The 27,560-nt window shown below is 31.3% G+C and overlaps 1 protein-coding gene across 1 annotated transcript; it reads right to left on the bottom strand.

Annotated features, from left to right (window-relative positions):
- Positions 1-5,773: 5,773 nt before the first annotated feature.
- On the bottom strand, positions 5,774-6,163 carry LOC124889557. Its single transcript, XM_047401507.1, has one exon. The coding sequence runs from the start codon at positions 6,161-6,163 to the stop codon at positions 5,774-5,776; it is 390 nt and encodes a 129-aa protein (XP_047257463.1).
- Positions 6,164-27,560: the final 21,397 nt, after the last annotated feature.

The raw sequence follows: 27,560 nt of genomic DNA, 5'->3' as shown, positions 1-27,560 counted from the left end.
CATAGACCACGGGTCTACGAATAGACCGCGGATCTACGGACAGAAACAGGACGATGTTCAAATCAAAATGTTCAAATAATTCTTCAAACAACAATTATACCACCATTCAACACTTCGTTGCTAAAAAAATACGATTAAAGCAAAACACCAAATTCGAAAAAAAAAAAAATCCTATATCACTACCAATCGATTAGCAAAAAGAAAAACCATTTAAATGGATCTAGAAATGATCGAAACTCGATTTTAACTAACCTTGCGAAGCAACAACGCCCCCTTAGCAGCTGCAGACGATGAACGTACGAAAATGACGTTTTTGGGAGAAGTTGTTTGAAAGCGGGAGTTGAGAATTGAAGAGGAGAGAGAGAGGGTTTTTTTTTGAATATTGGACTAAGTGGAGGGGTTAGGTGTATTTTATTGAATTTGTAAAGTTGTATAAATGATGAATTGGTCCCTTAGCCCACGTGTGGGCCCCACTTTTTCTACTTTTTACGCCCTAAACCTAAAAAATAAATCAAAAAGAAATTAAGTGGGTATTTGGCAAAATAGTTTTGCAAAAGTTCTTCTTTGTCAATTATTCCCCAGTTTCTTCTTTTGCTATTGCTTCAGCTGATTTTCTTAATTAATTACTTTTATGTCCCTGTAAAATACCAAATAGAAATGACACAAGAAGGTAGCCCCTTTTAATGGGCCATTTACGAGAATGTTGATTGATCTGAAAAAATGGGTTGTGATGCTGATTTTCTTTTCATTGAGAGCATCTGACCCGTAACATGGCTGGGCGACTCGACATGGCATCATATGTTAACCAGTATCTGTAGCCCTGGCGATGTCACTTTCTTTTTTCATGTTAGAACAATAAAAACTGAGCCCTAAAATGTTCGATAACTATTTAATGGTCAGATCTCGGGAATTGAGTTACCCAATTATGTTCAGTTCTTTTGAAACACCCCATTTTAGATGCAGTGCTCTATCAAGTTTTAGCTCACAGATGAGGTAATTGGAGTAACAAAAGGGATTTTTCATGGTGGTTGACCATCGCTTGTATGCCAGTGATTTATCTTAGCTTTAATCAGCTGCCTTTTTAGCATATGTATGAGGTATGTATGTATGTATATATGTGTGCAGAGGAGGATTCAGGATCCGAATTCACCGGGTGTCAAGTAAACTTATCGATTAAATTAATCGGATTATTCATATTTTCAGTCTATAGAAAAATTAACAAATCAATCAATAATAAAAGAATAGTAATAAAATGACCAAATTTAAACTTTTAATAATATTACTAATGTCATAATATCCATAATTCATTACAATTACCCACGACGAATTTTCATATTCTGAAAATGATCAACTATGAGCCTTTTGCTAGTGAGGATAGAGAATCGATCGGGCAGCAAGCAGCAAACTTGAAGAGTTGAAGTACAGAAAGAGTTGATGTTTTGATATATGGAAATAGGTTTTTTTTATTTTGATGAGAGAAATAAGAGATTAGATTATACCTTCTCTAACAATTAAATAAATAAATAAAAAGTCATTAAATAATATTAAGTCAACTAGAGTCTACTACTGCTTACTACGCATGTTTTTAACATTTAAAAATTTTAAATGCTTCAATCTAGGATCGAACCCACGATCTAGGGGCAACAAAAGTGGTGCTGTTTCTCCGTTTTTATCAATAAAAACAATGTTTTAACATTTAAAATTTTAATTGCTTCAACCTGGGATCGAACCCGCGACCTAGGAGCAACAAAAGTGATGTTTTGCCAATTACACTAGATATTATTTTATTATTATGAGTGGCAGATTTAATATTTGACTATAGTAGTATATATATAGCTATATATATAGAGTTTCCGTCGAAGTTTGCGGGTGACATGCCACTCCCACGGCAATGAATAGATCCCCCTCTATGTGTTTATGCGTCTTCTGTCTCTCTACCGTGTCTACTTTGATCCAGTGTGGCTGCATTTTCAGAGAACGCAAAAGCAAAAGCATACGAAAGGGATAGTTGAGAAACTTATTAGCTCTCTGGTTAAAGTATCTCTTATAAATCAGAGTGTTCTATATAAATATGGAGGTTCAATACACTATTAAGAATGAGGCCAACAGAGGAAAGGGAATTCTTTGAGGGTGGTTTCCCATGAAGAGTATGACAGGCAACCCAAATGAATGAAAGAAACATATACCGGCAATATTGTCTATAAAGAAGTATTAGGTGGGAATTGTTTCATTACATTATTAGGTGAGAATTGTTTTATTACATTATTATATAACATCAATGATTTAAATAATTATTAATTTTAACTACACTATAAATGTTCGCCCGTATAGGTACATACTATATGGACTTATTGTTACAACAAAATACATGACAAGACTCAACAACATGGAAAAAGCAAAATATTTTTTTACTGTATTCATTCATTTATACTTTCATATCATTTTTATTAAATAAATCACACTAATTTTATTTACAATGAAAGTGTTAACTATAATGTTTGGCGATAAAGACACATTTAATAAGACCCACGTGCAATGCATGTGTTGTGACACTAGTATATATATATATATATATATATATATATATACCTCTTATTTTCATAAACAAGGGGGTTTGGATAAATCCCTCAGCGCTTCCTTCTATCCGCCCACGTATGTAGTTGAGATATTCCAATTACATTATTGTAAACTTTTTGGTGTCACAGCAGAAATACATACTACTAATTACATGATTTAAAGAATGCAACCAATGTATTGCTACTTATCAATAGGAATCAATAGATAGACATTCAAATGATTTTGAGGCAAATATAAACACGATTAATTCTGTACCAAACAAGAATTTTAGCAACAAATACAAATAAGAGAAACTAAAATAGAATAAACTAGATCATTGACCTTTGTGTTGCACACATTAACACACCAGTCAACCAAAGTGTTCTTCCATGAAAAAATCAATTAAGGAAAAATTACAGGAATTGACAAACTTAAGGTCATAATTACAATAAATAGCAATACTTTTATAAAATTATATTTGATAATAAAAGTAGCATTTTTTTGCCCATTAACTCTACACATGCGTGTTTCACACCATTTACTTTATCTCTTTCCTATTTTCACTAAATTATTTCGCCTCTCTCCAATTCAATCGTATCTCTTTTTTTCTTTTTTTTTTTCAAATTTTATCCAATTTTTCTCACATTGTAGATAAATATTGTGTTGTATTAAATAAGGTAACTATCAAATTACAGTTGTTGCATGTTATCTCTTTCATATATTCTATAAATTTTATATTTTTGTATTTTTTTGTTCAACCTTGTTCTTGACTTTTTTCTTTGGAAGAATTTTGTGAAATTGTTGTTGTAAGGTTGTGGAGGTCTGCTATAATGACAGAACATACATATTTTAAAAGTTCAAATAGAAGTATATCACCTGTTAATTTAGTTTCTGATAATCCATCATCATTTAGTTTTGAATTATTAACACAAGATGAAGATCTTAAATTGGTTTCTACGCTTATTTAGTCAAAGAAAGAAGTGAGTATAGAAGAGGTGAGATTGAAACATCGTAATGATCCGGAGAAGATTGCAAAAATTATGAAATGAAAAGGATTAAGAAAACCTTCATCTCAAACCACCCAAAATACAAAGATCTGAGAAAAAGATGAAGTCAAAGGAAATAGAAGAATCAAGTAAAATTTGAAATCCTGTTAGTCAAAATTCTTCTGGATATGAATTTGAAGAAGATAAAGTTGAGGAGGTATTTATATTTGTATTTATTAGCTTATGAATCATGTGCAGATATATATATTTTTTATATACATATTGTTATGCTATGATATGTACTAGGTATTTTTTGGTTTAGTTATATGTATATAGTTGTAGATGTTATTTTTTATAATAGGCATTTGTATTTTATTGTTTTATATGAGTCACCTTTATATTTCGCAAATACATATGAAGATATATAGTATAGTTATGTTTGTTACTGTTTAATCTGAATTTGAAATGTATTTCACAAATATATATCAGAGTCATATTTGTATTTTTTGTATGGTAATATATATATGGATCAGGCATCAATTCTATAAAGACATATGTAGAGCTATATGTATTTTTTTGTAGTGTAATATGTATTATGTAAAAGAAAACATATGCATACTATGTACTTTGTATTATTTTTTTTGTGAAAAATACATGTAATATAGATTTATGTCATTATTTTGTTATATAGGTGCAGCGTGATCATATATTCATGGCAAGAGTACTTTCAAGGTTTGCACCATATATTGGATCTCACATAGTCAATGATATTGAAGAACGTATTTAGGCGATGTTATCAAAGGAGCAATACATGATTTTTTGTCATAAGAATATTTGTGGTGTCTACATGAAGAAGAAGAAATATGTAGTTCAAGCGTAATTAGGCAGATGTATTATAAATGCATATCCATATGTATTTTTGTACGATGTTAAATTTATCTTTGAACTGTTCTATATCATTCTAGAGGGTAACATATGTATTTATTATATTTTTTACTGTTTAAGATATATATTGTGTATTTTTAATAATCTATATGTATATGTATATAGGTGTCATTTTTGTTATAAAGATTTTGTGTCCTATATATTTTTATATACACATGAGTCAGATATGTATTTCTGTAAATACATATTCAGATATATATGTATGTTTATTTGTTTTGTATATTTTTTTGAATATATATATGTGATATAGATATTTGTCATTTAAAAATATCAGCTAGAGATAGAAGAGTAAAAAAAGTAAAAATAGAAAAGGACAAAAAGAAAAAAGGAAAATTCAAAAAAAGAAATAGAAATAGAAATAGAAGCTAGAAATTGAAGTGTAAAAATTAAAGAGAAAAAAATAAAAAAATAAAAAAAAGAAGAAGAAAATGAAAATAGGAAAAGAAAAAAATATGAGAAGGAAGAAAAATAAGCAAAAGAAAAAGAAAAAAATGAAAAAGGAAAAAAATGAAGAGAAATAGAAGAGAGAAAATAAAGTGGAGAAAAAAATGAAAAAGAAAAAGAAATCAAAACAAAAAATAAAATGTTAAAAGAAAAGGATGAGAAAAAAGTTGGAGATATAAAAGAGTGAAACGGAGATTAAAAAATAGTAATTATGCTTTATTTTAGAATTTTGAATATTCTTCAGAGTTAACTTTGATTTGAAAAAGCAATCTACGAGTTTAAATAAGAGTAATCTATAGAAAAGGAACCTACTGCTTTAAATAAAAGTAATTTATGGCAAAAGAAAATTTATGAAAAAAGAATTTACTGCTTTAAATACATGGCATAATTATTTCTTATTTAACTCAACCGACTTGAGTAAAAAAAGGACAGTAAATTGTTGCATATATATTTTATTAGCAATATTTTTATAAAATACAAAATATAAATTGTTATTTCAAATAATTATGAAACAGTTGCTATGAAACTTTTAATCATCAACTTAAATATGCTACTTATGAAATTTTCTCAATAATTAACTTATACTCACTAACAATATATAAAGAATTTCTATGTCATCAGTCTAATTAAACATTTCGAATTCTTTCTATTTGCTCCAAATAATTAAGATTTTCTGAAAGAAATAAGTGATTCTGCTTCTGGCGGCAACATGTCACGTCCCGCTTATGAAGTCAAATCTATATATTCTAAGAAGAAAGACGATTAGGATACCAATCTCATCGATATCATATCAAATCCTGTCAATAGCCTATCTATCTTATTTTTCAGGTATCTAATTTCACTTATTTGGAACCGGATGCCTTCATGCCACCTTGACCTGGGCCTTGACCACCACTGCTACCACTGCCACCGCTACCTGATAAAACCTCTGGGATTTTGACCTTAAACTTCTCAAGTTTCAACTGAGATTGATCAATATCAATTCCTCTACTCTTGCTCAATGAGCTATCACTTGGACTCCTTTTGAAAGAATTAATCTCCAATTTCTTTTCTTGATTCCTGTTGGTTGAAAACACAACACCAATTTTGTCAAATATAGGAACGAAATCTTCATGATGAAATGGATAAATTTTCTTGAAGAATTCTCCCCTTTTCATGTAGAGGTCTCGCAAGAAATCTAGTAGCATAATCAATCTTGAATCCACTTTTTTTCCTGATTTCCATCTTATCATCTCTGGCTTTTCTTGAGTATATATTTTCAATATTTTCAACATCAAGAATTGAAGAGGTGATAACTTCCTTGAGATCTTCCATTAACATATGATTTATTTCTTGAAATGACTATATATGAGAGAATTATAGTTGGAAAAAGATATGGTAGTTGAGGCTTGGAGCTAATTCAAGTTTGAAATGTTTCATTAAAGAAATTGTCTGGAATGTTTCATATATAGAGAGAGCGTTAGCAAACAGGCGTTTAAATTAAATTTGGACAGGTCAATTAATGAATATCATGCTTCAGTGCGTTCGGAATTTATTTGGATTAAAATAAATTAAATTAAGATGAGTCAAATAAAGATTTATTACTCAACCACCAAATATAATAGATACGACCTCCCCTCCCTTTACACTTTTCTTTTTGCAAAAAGAAAAGACAATGGTTAATGTATTTTTTTTCTTGAACTATTATTAATTAGTTTGAAATTTTGCGTGATCTCAAGTCTCCAAATTCCATCATAAATATTTGGAATTAGATTGGCTTTTCATGCGTGAGTTACATTATTTTAACTCAGTTTGATCTAATTTGATGAGCCATTTTAGTTTAACCCATTTAGGTCAATATAAAAAATAATAACATAATTAGTGTAATATCACAAATACAGTCCGAAGAAGGTAAAGTGTGTTCATTAAGAACCCTTACCTTGTGGTGATAAAGAGGTTGTTTCCCATAAATTTTTGATTTAAAATTTAAATATAATATTTTCAAGCAGTTTGAAAAAAGAAATATATAAATGAAAGTACTAGCAACACCAAAATAATGTGAAATGTAGAGCAATACACAACGTTATATTAAAAGAAAAGAGTAATAATGACAACGAAATAGTGAGATGACCGAAGTCGATTTTAAACTTAGATGTATTAAGTGGGGTTCTGAAAAATGGATTTATTTGCCACCTATATTTTCATATGATTATTAAATTACTGGTGGAAATTTCTTGGAATAAAGAAGGTAAGGAAGAGATTTTCTAAGAAATTGATATGTGGAAAACATAGTCAGAGTTGGCCATTTCCTCAAGCAACTCATTAATATAGCTGGCATTTTTTTAATTCTTTTTTCTTTTGAATGAGTTGCCTTAAAGTTACAATTTAGATATGTTACAATTATAATATTCTAGATGAAGAAGTTGAACATTAATTTTTGAACTAATTTATACTTCTCAAGTTCGTTTAGGTAGCATAGTTATTTCTGTATTGGTCAAAATACAGATTAGACACACAAATGAACGACTCAGAAGATCACACGTCAAAGTCCCCCTCCCCCCTCTTGCTCTACTACTTTATAATTCACTAGTGAAATTATTCGTGCTTCAAGAAATTAATTAAAAAATTTATAAATTAATATATCCCACTGATTATATATAAAAATATTAATTCTATAGATTGTTAGTTTCTTATTTTAATGAAATAGTAGATAATATTTATATTTAGATAAAAAAAAATAATGTAAATTTCTTTTTTTATCCGAAATAATGATATGGTCTTTCATTTTTTTCTCATCTGCACAATCGAAATACTTTACATCTTTTGAAGTAAGTCTTTTATAGTGTTGAATTAAACCAATCAACATGAGTTGTGGTGTAGTGGTGAGACTACTTCACCCTTAACCACATCTAAAATATAATACTATCAAAATTACTTCATGTCATTAAAATTTTCTTGATTATACTTATTTTGCCGAAGAATATGAATACATATTAAAATGCTAAAATCAAGAAAGCATGATCAAGTACATAAAAAAATATAAAAACTTGAGAATGAAATATTTCTTGCCTTCCTGTACTCCTTTCGTGTTATATATTATAATTCACAAGGTAAGTGATAGAGGAGAGAAAGAATGAGAGTCTTCGTGAAACAAAATATGAGTTTATGTAAGTAAAATATAGGAAAGCCATGAGACTTTCAAATTAAAGTTCGAGGGTTATGCACATAAAAATTATGGGAGTTACAAATGTTATTGAGAGTAAAAATTTAAAAGGTATGAGTTATGAGTAGTTACTCATTATAAATGCATTAAATGTCAAAAAAAAAAAAAAAGTTATAAAATTAGAAGATATTGACATTTTACAATCAGAAGATGGTAAAAAAAAAAAAAAAAAAACAAGAAAAAGGAATAAATTTCTTGGCTACAAAAAAATGTTACACCAACCTCATTTTTAATTCCTAACTTTTAACATATGAATTCTCCAAAAATAACGTAAAAACTTAATAAAGAGTAACTGAAAAGAAATAAGAAAGGAGAAAAAAGCACGATTGGAGTGGCCTTTCAATTCTCCATTAATATATATAATAATTATATATTAATATAATAACTTATAGCATTGAAGTTTTAATGTAAAATTAAATTATTATGAGTTATAAATATAAAAAGATTGGGAGCTATGAATATTATTAATATTAATTAATAGTATAATTTATGAGGATAAAGAAGTGTGAGTTATAAAAATAATTTTTAAAAATAAAATATTTTTAAAAAATCTAAAAAAATGAGTAAAAAGAAAAATGAGAATGGAGATTATTGAGAGGTGTCAAATTAGCACATTAGACAGTTCTTCAAAAATTTAAGCATTTATATTGATCACAGACGACTCTACCTCATAAAAAAAATAGGTGGTTGCCTTAGGCCCTCAAATTTGAGGGACCTCATTTTTTATGATAATATATTATAGATTTAAAAAAAAAAAATTCAATATGATTATAGAAAAAATAATTTTTTTTATATAAAAGGAAAGAATTATTAGAAGAAGTTCATATATCTAGAGTACTATGTCTCAACAAAGATTAAATGCATTGATTAATTATTACTTAAAAAAGAATAATTAGAAAAAATAGATTATACAATTTTGAAAATAAAGAGTTCATTAAAAAAAAGTTATTTTTCTTACAAATATGAGATCTCTGTTTGATTTTCGTATTGGGCCACGAATATGCTTGAGCCGCCACTACAACACGTTGCATATATATCTATAAAATCTTAGCTACATATTTAAGAATCGTGGCTAGTAGTTAATAACAGCAACAAAAATTTAAATTTCATGGCTATTTATAAATTCATAAAGTTTCTTAGTCATGAAAATCAAATTGGCAAAGCTAATTTATTATTTTTCCTATAAATGTTAATTGTTGTGACAATAATTACCTAAAGATTTACAAATCTATTGTTACGATGAAATATCGTAGTTAAATATAAGTTGTTGTCACGCTATAAGAGTTACCATAGTAATAATATTATTTTAGCCACAATAACTTGTGTGAAATAAATTTTTGTGGCCAAATAAATAACTTTACTTCAAGTAATAAAAAGTATGCCAATAATTGAATGACTAGCCACATATTTACTGCTATAATAAATTTTCGAAGCTAATTTCAAGTTGTTGTCACGTGATAAAAGTTACCGTAGAAATAATGAATTTTTATCACCTTTCTTGTAGTGAGGAAGCTTCCGCTAAATCACCATTTTTTCCTTTTGAGAAGCTTTCACTATGTGCTACGCTATCAAAATCACAATCTACTCATCAAAAATGAGAACAATAGTACGCATATTGCACATTGTGCCACAATAAAATTATTTGAAATAATAATTTATAGCTAAATAAATATTTTTTACTTCAAATAATTAAAATTGTGGTAATAGTTAAATTATTAGCCATAACTTTATTGATATAATAAATTTTCATAGCTAGTCATTATCTTTTGCCATAAGTAGAAATTTAATGATCAATAATAACTTTTTAGCCACAATAAGTTATTTAAAAAAAAATATTATAGCTAAATTAACATATAATAGAGCTTACTAGTTTAGTGTACATGTATGTAAAGTCAATATAAAAGATGACATACAAAACGCAGAAGTATATAATATTGTAATTAAAGTTATAATATATGTAATATTATATTCATTTAAATGAAAATAATATGTGTTCTCATAATTTGAGTATAAGTGTGTTGCACATGTATATTGCGTCACTTATTAACACAAAATACATACAAAAAAAATATTATTGAAAATTAATAATTAATGCTAAAACTAAATGCAATATTTTCTTAAATGATGAAAATCAACGTTATTAATTTTTTTAATAATTTAATTTAATAAGTTGTGTTTCCATATGTTTTTTTGAATATATAGTTTTTTAGAAAAATAAAACGCGAGGAATTCAACGTATTAATACGAAGAAGATGAATTAAATTTGGTATAATATAATTTTGGTATAATATTATATTCTAGGTGTATAATATTATATATCAGACTTTTAAACACTATTTCTTACAAACTTCAAATTTTATATAATGGCTTATACTTGAATTTTAAATTTTTTTACAAGAAAATAGTGGAATATGCCACTTAAAAATAATAACTTTAAAAAAATCTTAGATATAATTATTGTTAAATTTATATTTAAAAGTAATAATCTATTGATATAATATATGGCTAAAAAACATTTAACTTATAATAAAATGAAGCTTACAAAAAGTGAAATGATAATTTTAGAAAATAACTAAATTATATTTTATTCAATGTAAAAATTAATTTTACAATAACAACATATCTATAGTAAAATTCAATTAGCTTTAAACAATAAAAATTTAATTAGCATTTAATATTAGGATTTCCTATTTCGTGGTGTAGATTTAACTAAAGATTACAAAAAAAATCACTCAATTTATTGAAATAACTTAAAGTATGTTGTGTTTCTGTATTTTATTATTTTTTGAAATCTTTAATTAATAGGAAAAAGGAAACAAATCAACACAATTATTGATACAAAATGAATTTAGACACTTTAAATTTTTTCTTGTATAGTTAAATCTATCTATAATGTCACCTCATTATAATAACATTTCGCTATAGCGGTTCAATTTTCTTCAGAGTCAACTTTTATATTATATTTTACTTCTTAATGTAACGACATTCTACCTGTAACAGCAATGACATTTATTATAGTGGTACACTCATTGTAAAATTACCTCTCTATAACAACATACTCAAATATTATATAATAATATTGTATAAAAAATATATTATGTAAAAAATAAAATATCAAAATATTTATGATAATCATCATTAATGTCATGCACATAATAAATTTTAAGAATGAATATCTAATTAAAAGAAAAAATTATATTTAAATGGCGCATATCAATTATTTCATAATTTCACAAAAAAAGTACTAAATGAAATTTGAACGTTAAATGTTAGTATACATATATAAAAACACATCTCTATAGTAGACAAATTTTTTTGAACAAATATTATCACTATAGAGAGGCTTGCTGTACACGTCTATTGTGAGTTACAAAATTTTTAATGAAATTAATTAGATTAATAAAGAAAAGATTTTTAGAAGTTGAGTATGAGAATTATTGATGTAATAATCTAATACTATTTTAATAATCCAATATTATGGAGAAAAATTGTTATCATAATAGATTTACATATTAGTAAATATTTTCTATTCTACTTGATGTAAATAATATATTTATATTCTTTGTTTTTCATATGTAAGTTAGTTTCATATATTTACTACTTTAATTTATTTATATTTAAACTTTTTCTAGAACACCAAATATATTTATCCCTCCTCCCCCCCCCCCCCAAAAAAAAAAAAAAGAAAAAAGAAAAAAAAGAGAGAAACATTCTTAACAAAATGAAAGATAACAACTAAAGCCCATAGAAAGCCTAAGTATATTATATGTCCCCACCTCTTCTCTAAGTATAATATATGCCCGCCTCTTTTCTTTTCAGCCGCCCCACTCCTTCACCCCTTCTCCATATTCTTCTTTTTAATTATTAATAAATTTATGACATTCTTCTCCAGATATTTTCATATTTTTATGTTTTAGTATTTCTAAATGTTATTATATCGATTTGATTTACTTTTGAGGATTAATTTTGTAGGTTATCCTAATAATTTGATAAATATAGATTTATTTACTAATCTTTTGTTAAGTTTTTATTAGCGTTATAACAAATTAAACTTGTATTTTACATTAAAATTTTTCTTAGATGCACTTATTCTTTTTACTCTAATTATTGTGTTTGTTTGTTTGAATTTATAGGGTGCGATTTAGTTCTTGGATGTAAGAAGATTATGGACTCAACTTTGATGTAAAGAGTGAACTCATTTTGTCCTTAAATGCAATAGGATCAACATCTCCAATCCCCAAATCAAATACATAGAGCTATTTTAATTTTGATATGGAACATTCAAAATTTTATAGACTAAAGTTAAAATTCTAATATATTATATATAGATTTGATTTGCTTGTGACAAGAATTTAAATAAGTGTTTTTTCTTATTGTTTGGTCTCTCATTAATCACTTTGTGTTTTACAAACTCTATTGTTTGTAGAATACTTGTGGACTTGAATGCCATGAACATTGAATATACAATTGTACTATATTTTACAATTAAGATTTGAAATTATTCAAATGTCGTTGTATCGTATGAATTGAGTGATATTATTATGTTTTTAGTTTTCATAAAACATGAATGAATATGGCTATGAGAATTAAAACAATTAACGAAAAGTAACACCTGTAATGGCAACATTTACTGTCACTAATAAAAAAGCTGACCGATAAAATTAAAATGATTAAAAATTTGTCATAATAAAATATAATTATAAAAATCTAATCACAAATATTGTGACTATTTATAGCTATGAAAAAGTAAATTTGTAGCTACTATTTCAATTGCTGTGGCAAAATAATTTCATCTTTTGCCACAATAAATTTATTTGTGGCTAAAGTATAAAATAGCTACAAAGTAGATTAGTTGTGGCAATTAGAAAATTAACTATTAGCTATAAATATATATTTTCATGGCAATTAGACTTCTTTAAAATAGCCACATCACGAAAAATTCTCATAGCAGTAGACAATAATCCTTAGCTATGAAACGTTAAAGTTTGTAGTTGGCTTTTAGTTACGCCATTTCTAGCTACGTATGCTACGGAAAAAATTATGTTAGCTAAGGTATTTAGCCACCTAAATTTTCAGATTTAGCTATGAAATATTTTATAGCAATATATGCATATTGTTGTAGTGCGCCCCTGTTGTTGATTTGGTTATAGGTGTTTATAGGTTATGTTATGGACCAAGGCTATCAAGAGGGCCATACTTAGGTATTGCCACAATTTGTTCAGTGTCATCTTTGGTGTTTGTGTCCTTGAAGGCTTCATATGTATTTACAAACAGTTCGAGTATGGACCAGGAGGGTATGTTAGAGCTATGGAGATGGTGATGTTCGTATGCTCGTTATAATCTGTACATGAAAGTTATATATTTCTTAGTATTTGTCTATTAATTTAGTTGAACTTCATTTATTTATTGTATCAACATAGCACATAGTATTAAAGTAGAAGCATATAGGTTGTCTTATGGTGCTTTACGATCGATAATGTGTCTATTGATTGTAATGCTTGAAGATTTGATCGTTTACACAAAATTTATTAAAATCTACTTTGCAAATGATATTCTTAAGTAAAAGAAAATAAAGAGACTCAATCACTATTTATATTTGAGGATTTGAAGAGATGATGTGACACAATATATTCAGGATTACTATTTATCTAAGTTCTAAGATTTTGAGATTTGGTGAAGTAAATTCATAAAAATAACGACTACCTATAATGACGTATTTGAAAAAGAAAAATTATATTCTATATAATGTTAGAAACCTAATATTGTTACCACAAAAAGACACGTAAAGTTGACCAAATTGTCTTTCTATTAATCAAAAGTCTCAATTTCGAGGTCAAGATATGAAAAAATCCTTGACAGGGAGTGGTGCCCCCAAATGGGTCTATAACGACCTAAAAATTTGATGAAATATGTGATATTTGTGATTGTATGTGATTTGACTATTTTACTCCTTCCCGTAGTTGAATTATGATATTTCTGGGGTGTGGGAGTAATTGACATAATTTTTAATGCATTTTGGTATCATTTATGCGATATTGTGATTTTTGATGGCTTCGAGAGCCTTATTTTGGACTTATGTAGATATCTTTTGATATGTGTGACGGATGAATGAACGGACTACGCCAACAGATCCAGAATATCGATTTTAGGTTAGGTAGACCCTTGGTTCAGGTCCCGGTGCACTCGAGCTCATTTCGACCTATTGGTCGAAAAGTTGGAAAACGAAAAATATGAGTGTGGGACCCACATTTGATCGAAATGACCTCGGATGGAAAATCTGACTTTGCCAGCAGATCTAGAATTGTTATCATATTTGGTATAATTTTACGGCTTTTAAACCTCATTTTGACCCTCGGTTTGAAAAATTATAATTTCGGGGGTCAACTTTGTGAAAACGATGTTTTTTTTTGAAAATATGATGTCTAACGCGTCTGAAATGTCGAATTTAGTATGGTTGCATAGTTCATTTGCATGTATCAGACTCCGAACGAATTCCGAGCACCTCGTTGAAGTTTGATCAACCAACAAAAAAAAACTACTATTATTTTCACCCTTTTTGGCCCATTTTTGCTCATTTTTATCTTGGCTCTTGGGAGTTGAACCCTAAAATAGTGTGGGAGCTTAAAAGCAAAGTTTGTGAGAGCTTGGGAAGCTAGATTAACACTTTTTTCTTGGTTTTATTACGGATTAAAGGTAAGAATTCACCATTTTCTTAGTAATTTTTTGATTGATTTCTCAAAACCCCAAAAATCTTAAGGCTTGAATTTAAGCCCCAATTTCACTGCTTTTCACTTGAATAATATTTTTATATTATAATTATTAGGTTTTCATCAATTTAACCCTTAAAAAAATTCAGATTCTTGATTTTAACCCTAATTTTAAAGATTTTACCTGGTAAAGATCAAAAATATTTTTTCTTCGTTTGAACCCCGTTTTTGATTCGATTTAATTTGGGTTTATAGCTGTAGGTTCCTATAAATATGGGAAACATATTTTTGAAGTAAAGTTTAGATTTTGCCCCCTTTTTTTTTTCGAAAACTCATTTTGGGGGTCCGTTTTGATCCTGAACCAAAAGTAGTCAATATGGATGTCGTTGGTTTTGTCTTGATGCAGAGATTTTATATTTAATATTTTTAGTAGAGTTTGGGATTATTCGTGAAAAGTAAGGTCGTGAATTCAGGTGTAGCGGATTGATTTTGGCTTTCGAGGTAGGTTATGGCTCAACTCTTTTAGACTGGGATGGATAGTAAATGATGATACAAAATGCATGTTAAGGGTGGAAACTAATCATGAAAAATGGCTATTTATGTGTTGTGCCCGTGTGGGGGCCTATATGTGATGTAATTGTCAAAATTGAGTTATTATGTGATATGTGTGACCGTGTGGTGTCCTATGTGATATTGATAGTCTTGAATACATGTGAATAATTGTATTGTGTTGTAAAATACTTAATGTGGTACCATTGGTATTGTGATTATATTCATACTTTTTGGAATATAAGACATGTGGAAATTCATAGATGAAACGAAAATAATGAGTGGATATTAGCTCATATGGTTGTTGAAATATATCATTGTGGTTGGTTGTGAAAATATGTCATGTGGTTGGTTGTGGAAATACTCAATGTGATTGGTTGTGAGCACTACATCTTCATATCATACTCATTCATGAAACATTGGTACCACCGTGGCAACATCTGAGAAACACTGGCAATACTTTTTTAAAAGATATTGTAACACCTTATAAAACCCTTTTCGAGGGATATGCCGGAAAGGATATATGAGATATGTGGATTGTATACGGGTTGACGAACCCCCTATGGATCCTACGATCTTGGAGGTTGTGCGACGACCTCGTACACCATCATCAGCATTATCATCATCATCGTCATCATATATATTGCACCAACTTTATTGTGTTTAAGTTGTGTTGTATTGCCTTATTGACTTGTCATCTATGTATTTGTCTTACCTTTCTTTACTTGTATTTGATGATCTTGTATCTACATATTCTCTCTTGTTCTATTTATATGTGACATAATGTATACTTGTATTCTATATCTTGGTATGTTGTTGTAACATTTGTGAGATATGTTAGAACTATTAGTGCAAGAGGTGTAGGACATTTTCTGATTGCAGGTGACGTGCCTTTAGTGTATATTTTGTATGCTTCATTTACCACTTTTCTTGGTCGGCCTATGATACCTACTGAGTACAAGTGGACCGTACTCATGCCTAGTGCGCCCTTTCGGTGCAGGTCCTAGTTTGAGTGCGCCTCAACTTGATTAACTCGAGCGATTTTTGGAGCTTCCAAGGTAACGGTTGGACATTCATGCGTCCGAAGTTCACATCTATCTTTCTATAGTAGTTATATCTTTATTAGTATTCGGAGACAATTATTATTCCTTTGTGATTATTTTTCAGATGAATTTGACTCTTAGATTGTATTAGTAGTTCTTACACTATCGACACTTGATTTTGGGCATGATTGGTATTTTGGATAAGTTCTTTCCGCATTGTTATAATTACTTATATGGTTCGGCTTTGTTCTAGAAGCCTTACCTTGGAATATTTCTTTCTTTTTCTCTTTTCATAATAGTTTGGGTGATAGGCTTACTTGTTAAGGTATGCCGCGACAAGTGCCATCATGACCCTCATTTTTGGATCGTGACAAATTGGTATCAGAGTAGTCAGGTTTCATTGGTATCAATGGTGTAAGAATGAGATGTCTAATAGAGTCTTGCGGATCGATACATTGACATCCGTATCTATCTTCGAGAGGCAATAAGAAGTCTTTAGGAAACCTTCCTCATTTTATTCTTTATCGTGTGAATTCTTTCATATCTTGTGTTCTGAGTTGTGTTTTACTCTTTTTTTTGTGGATAGTGTGGTTTATACTACTATCCATTGAGAGATGTAGAGAGAGAGAGAGATTGGTGGAGGTTTCTTGTCAGCTGTAGACCCTGTGATTCTCTTGAGATGACTTGGAATCAGTTCGTCGAGGCTTTTCTAGAGGGATTTATGCCTTTCAGTTTGAGAAGATCATATGCGAGACGAGTTTGATCATTTAGAGCAGCGCTGGATAAAAGTTTTTGAGTATAAGGCATGCTTCCATTCCCTGTCCAGATATTTCTATGATAGCATTTTCATCGAGTCTAAGAAGGTTCAAAAGTTCGTAAAAGGGTTTAGATGTTCCTTTTTAGTTGGGTACATCTTAGATGGATATGTTTGGGGTTTCTTTCCAAGGTTTAGTGGATTATGCTAAGATGACACAGGATATTCTTAGTACATCTCAGGGAGGCACCAAGAAGGCGCAACATTTTGGTGAGTTCAAGAGTCAGATCTACCGAGGTAGAGATTTTAGAGGTTCTCGTGGATACCATGGTAGGCCAGTGCAGCTGATTTTATAGAGTTCAACTGGTGGATCTTCTAGTTCAGCAATTTAGGGTGGCCGTTCGAGCTCAGTTGTACTTTCTCTTGTTGAGATTGGTCATAGAAGTTGCTATGTGTGTGATGAGACCATGTGGCCAAGGATTAGTCTCGCCATGTGTTTAAAATTATTTCTATTTCAGTTGTGAGAGGTAGGGGTTCTACCAAAGGTACAAGAGGTAGAGATGGTAGAGCCCATATTAGTGGTTGTGGGGCTACTCAGCCAGTTGGTAGTCGTGGATGGTGTTATGCTATACAAGCCAGACCTGAGGCAAAGGCTTCTGATGTTGTGATTACAGGTATCTTCCTCTTTTGTTTTAGACCCGCATTTATATTATTTGATCCCGGATGGACTTTTTCCTATGTGTCTATGTATTTTACTTCGGGTTTTGATTCTGTTAGTGGGCCTCTTGCCATGCCTATTATGTATCTACCCCTATAGATAATTCTTTAGTGGTAGATCAGGCGTACCGATCTTGTGTTGTGAATTTTGCCGGGCGTGAGATTTTGGTAGATTTGCTTGTATTAGATATGATCGATTTTGATGTTATTTTAGGGATGAATTAGTTGGCTCCTTATTATGCTGTCTTATATTGTTTTGTCAAGGCTATGTCTTTAGCTTCGTCAAGTGTGCCAAGGATAGCTTGGAAGGGTACACTTTATTCGGGTCCTAAGAGGGTCATATCTTATGTTTAGGCTCGTAAATTGATTGAGAGGAGATGTTTATCTTACTTGGCCCATATTCGTGACACCAGTGTTGTTTTGCCTCCTTCCTTGGATTCTGTCCGTATTCTTCGTGAGTTTATGGATGTGTTCCTTATGGACTTGCCTAGTATGCCTTCAGATTGAGATATTGATTTTATTATTGATGTTGAGTCGGGCACCAATCCCATTTCTATTCCTTCTTTATAGGATGGACCCAATAGAACTGAAGGATCAGTTGCAGGAGTTGTTGGATAAGAGATTTATTTGACCTAGTGTTTCACCTTGAGGTGCGCCTGTCTTGTTTGTGAAAAGAAAGGATGGGTCTATGTGGATGTGAATTGATTATCGATAGTTGAATAAGGTGATGGTTAAGAATAAGTAGCCTCTTCCCTGCATGGGTTATTTGTTTGGTTAGCTTCAGAGTGCTGCGGTGTTTTCAAGATTAATTTGCGGTCCGATTATCACCGGTTGAGGATTGAAGCTTTGGATATTTCAAAAACATCTTTTGGGACTCGATATGGTCATTATGAGTTTTTGGTCATGTCTTTTGGGTTGAGTAATTTCCCTGCCCCATTCATGGAGTTGATGAATCGGGTGTTTGACCATATCTCGACTTCTTTGTTATTGTGTTTATAGATAATATCTTAGTGAATTCCAACAGTGAGGTTAAGCATGAGGAGCATTTGCGTATTGTGCTTCAGAGATTGAGGGATGAGAAGTTGTACATGAAGTTCTCTAAGTGCGAGTTTTAGTTGGAGTCTTTTTCTTTCTTGGATCATGTGGTGACTAAGAAAGGTATTATGGCTTATCCAGCTAAGGTTGTAGCGGTTCGTGATTGGGATAGACCTATTTCGCCCACCAAAATTCGGAGTTTTGTTGACTTGGTAGGTTATTATAGATGTTTTATTAAGGGTTTTTCATTTATTGCAGCTCCATTGACTAAGTTGACTCATAAAAAGATTTTCATTTAGTGGTCTGATGCTTGTGAGGCAAGCTTCTAAAAGCTCAAGGACTTGTTGACTTTAAATCATATATTGGCTTTCGATGCTAGATTAGGTGCTGTGTTGATGCAGGAGGACATGGTGATTGCTTATGTATCTCGTCAGTTGAAGCCTCATGGGAGGAATTATCCTACCCATAATTTAGAGCTGTGCACAATTTTGTTTGCCTTGAAGTTGTGGAGGCACTACTTGTATGGAGTCCATTATGAGATCTTCTCAGATCATCGTAGCCTTCAGTACTTCTTCACCCAACGAGATCTTCATATGAGGCAACGTCGTTGGCTTGAGTTGCTTACGGATTATGATATGACTATTCTCTACCATTCAGGCAAGGCTAATGTGGTTGCGAATGCCTTGATCCAAAATTCGACTAGCATTGGTAAGTTGGCGCATCTTTTGACTCAAGAGAGGCTTTTGGCCTTAGAGATTCAGATTTTAGCTAACTAGATCGTTAGACTTGATATTTCGACACTGGGGCATGTTTTGGTTCTCATTAATGGAGCATATTCGAGCTCATTGGTTTGATGATGTTGGATTGAGGTTGATTCAAGATAAAGTGTTGAGTGAGATGATAAGGAATTCTCACTTGATTCAGATAAAGTTTTGAGGATTGGGGGCTGAGCGTATGTGCCGAGAGTGGTGATTGGATTAGATTGATCTTAGAGGAGGCCCATTGTTCTAGATATTCTATCCATCTAGGTGTGACTAAGATGTATCGTGATTTGAGACAGCACTACTAGTGGGGTGTTATGAGGCGAGATATAACGAATTTTGTGGATCGTTGCCTATGTTGTTAGCAGGTGAAGGCCGAGCATATGAGACCTGGTAGTTTTCTTCAGAGGTTATCCATTCCCGAGTGGAAATGGGAATGGATCACTATGGATTTTGTGACTGGTTTTCTCGTACATCTCATAGTTCTGACAGTGTTTGGGTCATCATGGATCGATTGACCAAGTCAACTCATTTTATTTTGATTCAGGTATCATTCAGCGCTGAGAGGTTAGCCCCTATCTACATTCGTGAGATTATGCATCTGCATAGTGTGCTGGTGTCCATTATTTTAGATTGAGGTTTTGTGTTCACATCTCACTTTTGGAAAGCTTTTCAGGATGAGTTGGGTACTCAGATTGATCTTAGCATAGCATTTCACCCCCAAACTAATGGCCAGTTGAGCGGACTATCCAGGTTTTGGAGGATATGTTTCACGCATGCGCGATTGATTTTGGTGGCCAGTGGGAGCAACATTTGGCTTTAGCTGAGCTTGCATATAATATTAGCTACCATTTCAGTATTGATATAGCTCTGTTTGAGGTGTTATATGGTAGGCGTTGTTGTTCCCCAGTAAGTTGGTGCGATGTTTCAGAGGTGAGACCTTGAGGCGCATACTTGCTTCGTGAGTCATTGGATAAAGTCTGGGTCATTCAGGATAGACTTAGATCGGCTCAGAGTAGGCAGAAGTGTTATGCTGATCTTAGACTTTGTGCCTTGAGATTTGGTCTTGGTGATCGTATTTTCCTTTGATTTTCACCCATGAAGGGTGTGATAAGATTTGGGAAGAGGGGCAAGCTTAGCCCCAGGTATATTGATCCATTTGAGATTCTCCGGATAGTTGGTGATGTGGATTATGAGTTGTCTTGCCCCTTGATCTATCAGTTGTTCATCCAGTTTTTCATGTTTCTATGCTTCGTCGTTATATTTCAAATAGTCTCATGCCATTCATTGGGAGTCGGTTTAGTTAGATGAGCGGTTGTCCTTTGTTGAGGAGCCGATTTCTATTTTGGCTAGGGATATTAGACAGTTGTGCTCTAGAGTGATCTTTGTGGTTAAGGTCCAGTGGCAACATTGACATGTAGATTAAGCTACTTGGGAGGTCGAGTTTGATAAGCATAGTTCTTATCCCCATCTCTTTGTTTATTCAGGTATTTTTTCCCTTAGTTCGAGGACGAACTAGATTTTTAGTGGTGGATGATGTAACGATATAAAAATTTGATGAAATATATGATATTTGTGATTTTGTGTGATTTGACTGTTTTACCCCTTTCTGTAGTTGCATTATGATATTTCTGGGGTATGGGAGTGATTGACATAATTTTTGATTCATTTTGGTATCATTTATGCGATATTGTGATTTTTGTTGGCTTCGAGAGCTTTATTTTAGACTTATATTGATATCTTTTGATCAGTGCGACAGATGGCCGAGCAAACTGCACCAGCAGCTCCGGAATATCGATTTTAAGCTTGGTAGACCTTTGTTCAGGTCCCGATGCACCCGATCTTATTTCGACCTATTGGTCGCAAAGTTGAAAAATTAGAAATATGAGTGTGGGACCCACATTTGATTGAAATGACCAAGGATGGAAAACCTGACTTCTCCAACAAATTCGAAATATCAATTTTAGAGTTTTAACATTTTTGATATGATTTTACGGCTTTTAAATTTCATTTTGGAAAATTGTAATTTCGGGGGTCGATTTTGTGAAAACGATGTTTTTTTGAAAATCTGATATCGCCATCGCGTCTGGAACATCAAATTTAGAATGATTTCATAGTTCGTTTGCATGTATCGGACTTTGAACAAATTTTGAGCACCCCGTCGAAGTCCGATCAACCAACAAAAAAAACTGCTATTGCAGAAAATCTACAATAAATAACATATTTTCACCCTTTTTGGCCCATTTTTTCTCATTTTAATCTTGGCTCTTGGGAGTTAAATCCTAAAATAGTGTGAGAGCTTAAAAATATAGTTTGTGAGAGTTTGAAAACTACATTAATACCCTTTTCTTGGTTTTATTACGGATTAAAGGTAAGAATTCACTATTTTCTTAGTAATTTCTTGATTAATTTCTCAAAACCCCAAAAATCTTAGGGCTTGAATTTAAACTCCAATTTCACTTCTTTTCACTTGAATAATATTTTTATCTTATAATTACTAGTTTTTCATCAATTTAATCCTTCAAACAACTCCAATTCATGATTTTAACCCGGATTTCAAAGATTTTACCTGGTAAAGCTCAAAAATAGTTTTTCTTCGATTTGAACACTGGTTTTGACTCAATTTAACTTGGGTTTCCAGCTGTAGGTTCCTATAACTATGAGGAACATGTTTTTGAAGTAAAATTTCAATTTTACCTTATTTTTCGAAAATCCATTTTGGGGGTCCGTTTTGATCCCGAACCAAAAGTAGTCAATATGGGTATCGTTGGTTTTGTATTGATGTATCAATTTTATATTTGATGTTTTTAGTAGAGTTTGGGAATTTTAGTGAAAAATAAAGTCGCAGGTTCAAGTGTAGTGGACCGGTTTCGGCTTTCGAGGTAGGTTATGGCTCAACTCTTTTAGACTGGGTTGGGTAGTAAATGATGATACAAAATGCATGTTAAGGGTGGAAATTAATCATGAAAAATGGCTATTTATCTGTTTTGCCCATGTGGTGACCTATATGTGATGTAATTGTTGAAATTGAGTTATTATGTGATATGTGTGGCCGTGTGGGGTCCTATGTGATATTGATAGCCTTGAATACATGCGAATAATTGTATTGTGTTGTTAAAATGCTTAATGTGGTACCATTGGTGTATTGTGATTATATTCATACTTTTGGCATATGAGACATGTAGAAATTCATGGATGAAATGAAAATAATGAGTGGATATTAGCTCATGTGGTTGTGGAAATGTATCATTATGGTTGGTTGTGAAAATATGTCATGTGGTTAGTTGTGAAAATACTCATTGTGATTGGTTGTGAGCACTACATCTTCATATCATACTTATTCATGAAATAGTACCACCGTGGCAACAACTGAGAAACACTGGCGACACCTTTTAAAAAGATATTGTAACCTTATAAAACCCTTTTCGAGGGATGTTCTGGAAAGGAGATATGAGATTTGTGGATTGTATACGGGTTGACGAACCACCCATGAGTCCTATGTTGGGAAGCTTTAGCTCCGTAGGTATATATAGAGATTGTGTGACGATCTCGGATGTTGTGCGACGACCTCGTGCATCATCATCATCATCATCATCATCATCGTCATTATATGCATTGCACTTACTTTATTGTGTTTACGTTGTGTTGTATTGCCTTATTGACTTGTCATCTATGTATTTGTCTTACCTTCCTTTACTTATATTTGATGATTTTGTATCTACATGTTCTCTCTTGTTCTATTTATATGTGACATAATGTATACTTGTGTTTTATGTCTTGGTGTGTTGTTGTAATACATGTGAGATATATTAGAATTGTTAGTGCAAGCGGTGTGAGCTACTGTTGTGGGACATTTTCTGATTGCAGATGACGTGCCCTTAGTGTATATTTTGTATGCTTTATTTACCACTTTGCTTGGTCGGCCTATGATACCTACTGAGTACAAGTGGACCATACTCGCTGTCGCACCCCATTTCGAACCGGCCGAAATAGCACACAACATATGGTGGTCATAGCGACGCTTACTGGTTTTTGAAAAAATTATTTGCTTAGTTTTTGAGTTACCACCTAACTTTTTAGGAAAATTAGGAAAATCATTTTTGTGGTAGAAAAACTCTGTTTTTAATCTGCAAAAACCAGTGAGATTCTACGTAAGAGTTTTGGTTACTCGAGGGGAAGGTATTAAGCACCCCTCAAAGCCTATCCAAAGATAGTCCTTAAAATTATCTTTAGAAAAACATTTGGGAAAGATTTTTTTTTCATCATTTGCAAAATATGAGAATTACACATATGTTTATTAAGTTCAAAGAAAACATACGAGGTACATAAATATACATTTTACGATATGCGAAAAGTAACATAATTTATTATCAACATACACACGTATGTTTCAAAGAGATGTGAGAATGAAGAGAGAGAATTTAATATTAGTATATACATAATAGAAAATTTAAAGATTTATAGTTTTATAAGAATATAAAGTCTAGTGACATATAAAGTTAAATTCGTAAAGGAATCACTTATGGTGTAAGGGAAAATATAACGTGTAAAAATTTATTTATTTATAAGTTATCATTTCGTCTTCAAAAATATGAATAATTATTTATTTCGAGAGTAAATTTATGCAAATGCATATTTCCCCAAAATAAAAATATATCAAAATATGTTAACGTATTAGTTTTTGAGTAAACTAGACTTATGCACTCTTAAAATATGGACAATCATGCTATTATCCAATTATTAAATAACTAAAAGTAGACAAAAATAAAGGTAATAAAAATACACCTATAAATATATAGTTGAAATAAAGTGTGGATAATGATAATAATAATTTCGTTTTAAGAAAATAAATAAATAAAAGTAGCAATAACAACATGTCGTATATGATAGAGTGTATTTATATGTACCTTGTGTTTTGGAGGTTTTAGAGTCTGAAAATTTAAAATAAACTTAGAAAATAAATGTGAAAAGTAGTCAATGAAAATCGCATTTTGGAATTGTCTAGGTATTTGCAAAATTTAAAAGGGTTTGGCCAGTTAAAGTCCTTTAGCAACTTATTTTTAAATATTTGATTTAGATGATAAAACTCATTGATTAATAATTTGAAAACGAAGGCTATCGCAAACCATTTTAATCATTTTCAAAAATGCATTCTTTCTTAATTTGAGATTGCACTTAAAACAAAGCTTTCCATTTATTTTAAAAAAAGAAGAAGGGTGATTCACAGATACAAAATTGTAAAATAAGTGTTTAACCATGTATCTTTGTTATGTCTACGGACGCTAAATGAATAAGCAATTGGCATAACAAAATCAACGCTAAGGGATTCAAAATTTAAATGAAAATAAGCAAAATAAAGTTAATCAATTTCAAGCAAAGCCACATACAAAAATATTCAAAGTAATACAAGGTTAGTAAGCAAGATGAATGATAACATAAAGAAGATAAGGGGCTAGATACTGTAAGTTCCTATTGAAGTGAGTAACTCCTAGCGACGTAGTCCCCCAAGCTCTTGTCATATGGCCGTTGACTTAATCTTCGGGTCAAAATGGAGTTTCAATCGAAATTCCAACTCTCGAGTTCACATGAAAAATAAAAGATAAGGATTAGAAAAGATTAAATAATTTAATAAGGTAAGAATGAAAATCAGAGAATTATTAAACAAGAGTTACTAGGATCAGATCACACTATTTGTTTCTTCTTATGAACTCGGCCACTTGGCTAAACAGAGAACACAAAATCATGACATACACTTCAATCATGTGAATATTTATGCCCCATATAATTTAGCTAAACCCATTCTCAAATGGAAAACACCCTCTGATGTTAATATGCATGCAATAGCCCAACCTTTCGGGACTCTCAGAGAAGTATATTATGTACAAAACTCCATCACGATAATTAATACATACAAAGTAGGTCAAAAAGAATAAAACACGATGCGATAAATAAATAAAATGACTACTAGCAGTTAGATTACATGTTCCTCACTCTTACCAATTTACGAGCACATGATGTATCTGCTAGTTCCATAATGTTTTCCATGCATATAAGGAATAATTGTTTTAAAAAGGGAAAGCTGGAAAACTACGTGCACAAAAATCTCCCTATCTTTAGCAAAGAAATTGACTATGTAGATGCCATATTTTGGCATAAGCAAAGTTCGATTTGGATGTTGTAAATACAAATCCATTCACCGTTTTAGAACCACATAAAATATGCAATCAATTGTAAAGAAAGGGGCTGGGAAAGCCATGATATTAGAATTCTAGTTACCAAATTCACGGGTAGATTACCACATCAGTAAGAACTCATTATCGAAATCGAACTAAGGCAAACAACATTTCTTAAAGTTGCTAGCAAAATGGATCAAAGGACCAGGGGGGAAGTAATGGTTCACATATTCAAACTCAAGATTTATTTCATTTGAGACTCAACTTGAAATTAGTTACAAATGCTAGTCAATCTAAATTCACCTAAGCACTCTTAAAACTCAAAATTTTAAACCCAATAGTTGGAAAAGATTCTTAACGTTGAATCGCCATAGATGACGTTTGGTGGGACACATGATATCTTACATGGATTACCCAAATACAAACAAAAGAAGAGGATAAAAACTAATAGTGAGCTAGAACTCTATAATGGAAGGAAGAAAAGATCAGCTAGTAGTCATTGAAGTAATGAGTCAAAGTATAATCATTTTCATAACTATGAAATCATTCGTAAGTGCAAACAAAGCATAACAGATAAAGGACCGGATTAATATTTATTTTTAGGTTTGAAATTAGGACAGAATAACCGAAGACAACACTTGAAATAAACTAATTGAACTACACTTGCTTTAAAATCCGATTCAAGAGGAGATTTTTTAAAATACTAAAACGAAATAACCACGCCATTGACAAATTATTATGAAAACATATAGTCACAAATCAGATAATTTTATGGAATCAAAAATTTATACTCAGTTATCAAAATTCAAGAAAACTCCATAGCTAACAAACTTGACAAAATTCGCGTAAAGATTTATTTTCTAGAATCAATGGCAACAACTTAAATTTTGGTCTAAATTAAACCAACACAACATGTCCACGGAATCAAAGAGGTATGAAAGAAGGAAGATGAAAGTGAGACGAAAGGGCGAATTTGTACCTGTGTTGGGCAGCAAATGAGGAACTTTTCGTCAATTATTCCGACAACGAACTTGATCTTCGAACTCGACTTTAATAGGACTCGTAAATAATAAAAAAATGAGAGTGTGTTGAATAGGAGCTGATATCGCGTGTTATATTTTTGTGAACCAGTTTTCCCTTTTCCCTCATCAAAAAACTTGTCCTCAAATAGGTAAAAACATGGATATTTATATGCCGATCCAGACTTGAAAGTCTGGATTTGAAACAAAAAAAAATTCAAGGAAACCAATGGCCAAATCAAAAGGGGTGTATTTGACATTCAAAAGTTGAAAGGGCTTCACGAGTTTGGAAGATTTTGTACATTTAATGCGAATTTGAAATAAAGTTTTCGTTGAAGCATCGATTTGGGTTTGAATTTCTAATCTTGATGGAATTCACGGGTTGGTATGGTCAAAAAGGATAGGAAATCTTGCAGGGGTGGCAGCTATGGCTGCCACGGAGCAGCTAGGGTTTCAATTTTGGGAAGATGGGATGAGAGGGGGAGAAGAGAAGAGGAGAGGGAGTTTGCCATTATTGTTGTTTTGGGAAAAGGAAAGAGATGTATCACTGCCTCTTGGAAAAAAGGAATCACGCGTGGTTGAAAAGTTTTTTGGGAAATAAAAAGAAATCTGATGTACTTGTGTTTATTCTGTTGACTGAAATACGGGCTGTCCGATCGTTTGATCGAT

Source organism: Capsicum annuum, chromosome 12, assembly GCF_002878395.1.
Source record: "Capsicum annuum cultivar UCD-10X-F1 chromosome 12, UCD10Xv1.1, whole genome shotgun sequence".
Taxonomy (NCBI): Eukaryota; Viridiplantae; Streptophyta; class Magnoliopsida; order Solanales; family Solanaceae; genus Capsicum; species Capsicum annuum.
The sequence above is the reverse complement of the archived record's forward strand: the minus strand, read 5'-3'. Positions and strand labels throughout refer to the sequence as shown.

Excerpts from the sequence above, each read along its gene's own strand:
- LOC124889557 (XM_047401507.1), bottom strand. The coding sequence starts at position 6,163 with ATGATAAGATGGAAATCAGGAAAAAAAGTGGATTCAAGATTGATTATG.